General features: G+C 37.6%; 1 protein-coding gene across 2 annotated transcripts in view; it reads left to right on the forward strand.

Moving 5' to 3' along the window:
* Positions 1-1013: 1013 nt before the first annotated feature.
* cntf (ciliary neurotrophic factor) overlaps positions 1014-3928 on the forward strand; it is a 3479-nt gene continuing 564 nt past the window's right edge. The window contains exons 1-4 of one of the 2 annotated variants that reach the window (XM_082163331.1): positions 1014-1159; positions 1240-1366; positions 2213-2506; positions 3131-3928. The exon at positions 3131-3928 is cut by the window's right edge and continues 564 nt beyond it. In XM_082163331.1, coding sequence (XP_082019457.1) covers positions 1256-1366; positions 2213-2506; positions 3131-3322 — 597 coding nt within the window. In that variant the 5' untranslated portion in view covers positions 1014-1159; positions 1240-1255 and the 3' untranslated portion in view covers positions 3323-3928. Of the gene's footprint in view, positions 1160-1236; positions 1367-2212; positions 2507-3130 lie in introns of both variants that reach the window. The other variant, XM_082163330.1, reaches the window with a different exon arrangement.

Raw genomic sequence — 3928 nt, forward strand, 5'->3', positions numbered from 1 at the left:
TTCTATTAATGTCACACCTGGTATTTTTAACAACAACACTCTTGACACTATAGATCACACAAGGGATGGGTGTAGATTCCTATTTCCCCATATAGCAGACAAATATGGGACTATTGTATAAGTTTGAGACACACATAGCGCAAATAAATGACGCATGAGTTACAGACAGATATTCATTATTTTTTACTACACTTCCTGGCGTCCCCTATTGTAAAAAGGGGAGTTGAAGGCACTGATAAGCTTAGAAAAACAGAAAAGTGAAATAACACCCTGTTATACCACCCTTCCTTGACCTCAGTTCCTTTTGTGTTTATGTAGTAACAAAAAGGCTGCCGACCACAGATTTAGGCAGAAAGCACAACAGATTTAGGCAGAATTAAAATGGCCATTCACAAAAAGTTTAATTTAATTATGTTTTCTGACACCAATTAAAGTAGCCTATGGTTTTTCTGTATTTAAATAGGAATATCTTGTCATGACTTAATTTAAGCAACTTGCAACAACATAAATTAGTGTATTACTATTTTCTTTATAAAAAGAATTATAAATCAGCTTTTACATTCCTCAGAATTCTGGACTCGGTTCTTTGTACGATTTCTTTAAAGTTTTGCCAATAATTTGCAAACATTGCTACTTACTTAAACATCCTAATAATCCAACGTGATGCTTATGTGATGCTCAAAATTCACATTTGAGGTATGATGGATTCTGTGCAATTCAAGTTTGTAAAACAAAACGTGTGGAACGTAAACCACATTCCTAATTTTACTCATAAACCAAAATCTGCTTTTCTGAAAACCCATAGGAAATTCCAGAGGCTCGAAAATTATCCTGATCTTAAAGCACACAGCTCTATTGAGTGTTTTTTTCCTTTTATTTGTTTATATTTTCCAGTTTGCATAGCTTTTACACGGTGGGTCCATGAAGAACTCTAGGCCAATGAAATTCCGTCTTGATATTCCCAGCCCCTCAAACGCACCACGTTCCCATAAGGAGGCGGAGTCACGGGTAATTCAGTGCTACATCTTCAGTTCAAAGGGGTGAGCAGCGTTTCTGGAAGTCATGCGAGATAGTTGGCCACAGTGAAAGAACTGCGAATATATAAGGAGTGAGAAACAGCGCCCGATGATCGCCATTCAACATCTATAGGCAGCCTTCGGTAGTGTATAGGGGTAGTATAAACAAGAACATGCTGATTTATTCCTGCTGTTGATTCAAACGTTATTTTTCAAATAGTAGGTGTTTTTGGGTATAAATGGCTGGCAGAGGTGCGAACGGTCGTCATGGGTTGCGGGGCCACGCAGGGAAAACCGCAGCTCTAGCCCGGCTTCTTCATAAGGAATGCATTCAACTCCTGGAGGCATACGTGAGTCTCAAAAATAGAGCTTATTTATACAGAACTAATCTGATTATTATATTTAACTGTTGAGTCTTTCCTAATTATGGTCTGGTGGTGTGTGACGCAAACTGAAGTCTGCGACATCATGACATTTAGCAAGTTAAAAGAATGTGTGGAGGAGGCAGCAAATGAATTTTGTTCGAAGTGACAGCGTTGTCTGTGCTATCCAAGACTTGCCGGTGCGTGCAGGGGAATGTGTTTCTGGATCAGGATATTGTTCCAGTAATAAATATTTTTTGGTTACCTGCCAAATTGTTCAGGTCCACCACCTACTTGTTGTTTCCCATGAATGTTCAAACGTACTTTAAAGTTTCGGCTTGCTTGTTGGGAAAAGTAGCCTGACTCGTGGGAGCGGGTTGGAATGTAATGGAGTCTTTTTTCTTTAGAAATAGGTGAGCAACATCTGTTCACTATTCACCCTAATATGAGCTGCTCTGCTGAGGACCAGCCTGGCTTCAGAGGGTGCTACATTATTAATTAGTGACTTAATAATATGCCAAGTAGCCTACATGCTTCAATGGGCATTAGACTTTCAGGCTAAAGCTGAGGCTAAAATATAGTGAGTTTTTTTGTTTTTTAAAAAGTAGTATCTTTTCAAAAAGTTAGCAACTTTTTGGGAGTATTAAATAAGTTTAGGGGACCTTTGGAAATTGTGTGTTGACTTTATAAGGAATAAGTTTACTTGCCTCTATCTTTTATTATTTTTAATTGCTGCTTTTACTCACTATCATGTTTACTACATGTTTGTTTACAATTTCTTCCATCTGGCGATTCCTTGTAACCACAACTCATTTCCTTTGTCTTCCCATTTAGAGAAACAGTGAATCACTGCCATCCTCACCGGTTGCCGGAGATTATTTAGTATCCATTCCTCCGTTGGTTCCTCAGCTGTCAGATGCTGAAAAAATATCTGTCCTGCACGCTGCACTCAAGGAGTGTCTGCGACTTCTGGAAGATGTCATTACCCGGGAGGATGCAGATTTTTCCGATGAAGACAGCGAGTATAGGAGAAAACGGAAAACTGTGCGGGATCGTCTGGGACACCTGTTGGCAAGCACAGAGCAGCTACTAGTGGATGGCCAGAAATTTGAAGCTGAAGTTAAAGAGGTGCTGGAGTTAACATGTCTAGCACGCCATTTTAAATATAATGTTTTCTCATAAATGTAAACAGGGTTTGAAATGTACTTTTTCCCTTACCGGCCAATTTGGCTACTAAATTTTTAAGTTACCAGCCATTCAGAACTTCTACTGAATGAAAGAAAAGAAACCAAAGAAAAAAAGTAGAAGAAATAAACCAGATTAAATATGTCACACCTTATTTTATATATAATATGAAGAGTTCAGATGCAAAAGCCTCTAAGTGCCATCTGAAATTTTCTTCTAGAATTATCATTTTTATAAAGCTTGTATAAGTTAAGTAATATATATATAATATACATACACACAGGATTTGAAATGATCTTTTTCACTCACTGGCCAATTTGGCTACTCAATTTTTAAGTTACTGGCCATTCAGAACTTCTACTAGCCAAAAAAAAGTAGAAGAAATAAACCAGATTAACTAATAAGTAACCTGTCAAATTGGCTAGTGATTTGACAGCGTTACCCGCCACTGTTGATTTTTACCCGCATTTGGCAGGTTGGCAGGTGTAAATTTCAAACCTTGAATGTAAAGCTTTCTGATGAAAACATCTAAATTTCATAGACAATCTGTATGTGCTTATGTGAAAGGAGCTGGATGGTCAGGCGGCCGGTGGGAGTTTCGGTCTGAAGATGTGGATTGTGAGAGTGCTGCAGGACCTCGTGCACTGGACTGGCCAAACATCAGATACCCTCCACTCTCTGCCAGCAGAAATGGAGAAAACACCAAAGACAATGTCCCGCAGGACAAGAAAAGGAGGTGCAGGGAAAATAAGGAAGTGAGACTAGATATGTGACTAAAGATAGAATAAGAAAGAGAGTTAAAGGGTGGAGCGGAAGAGGACCGTATGATAAGAATGAGGAAAAGGAATTTCATTACAGCATGGAGAATGTAGAGAGTCAGAGGATCTGGATGCAGTCACTGGAATTCAGCATTCCTGCATGTGGAAAGCAGGAGGGGTGCGTCTGAACAAGATATTATTTTGTGAAAAGTTATTTTAATATATTTCTACTTTTAAATAGCAAAAATTTAAATGCCTTTAAATATTAATCAAAACTCTTAATTATTTTATTACCTTTTAAGATTGTTGACCTTTAGATTGTTAAGCATTGACAGACACTGCAAACATTTTTTTTAAGTGATCATGATGATCAAAGAAACTCCAAAGTTGGCTAATATCTCATTTTTTGTTTGTACTATATAAAAAATATTCAAACAAAAAAATGAGAATTCTGTCATCATTAACTCACCCTCATGTCGTTCCAAATCTGTATACATTACTTTCCTTTGTGGAACACAAAATAATATATCTTATTCTGTGTGCAGATTTGGACGGACATGAGGGAGAGTAATTGATGAAAGAATTTTCTTTTTGATAATCTACTGTT

This window comes from Leuciscus leuciscus, assembly GCF_965113295.1.
Source record: "Leuciscus leuciscus genome assembly, chromosome: 3".
Taxonomy (NCBI): domain Eukaryota; kingdom Metazoa; phylum Chordata; class Actinopteri; order Cypriniformes; family Leuciscidae; genus Leuciscus; species Leuciscus leuciscus.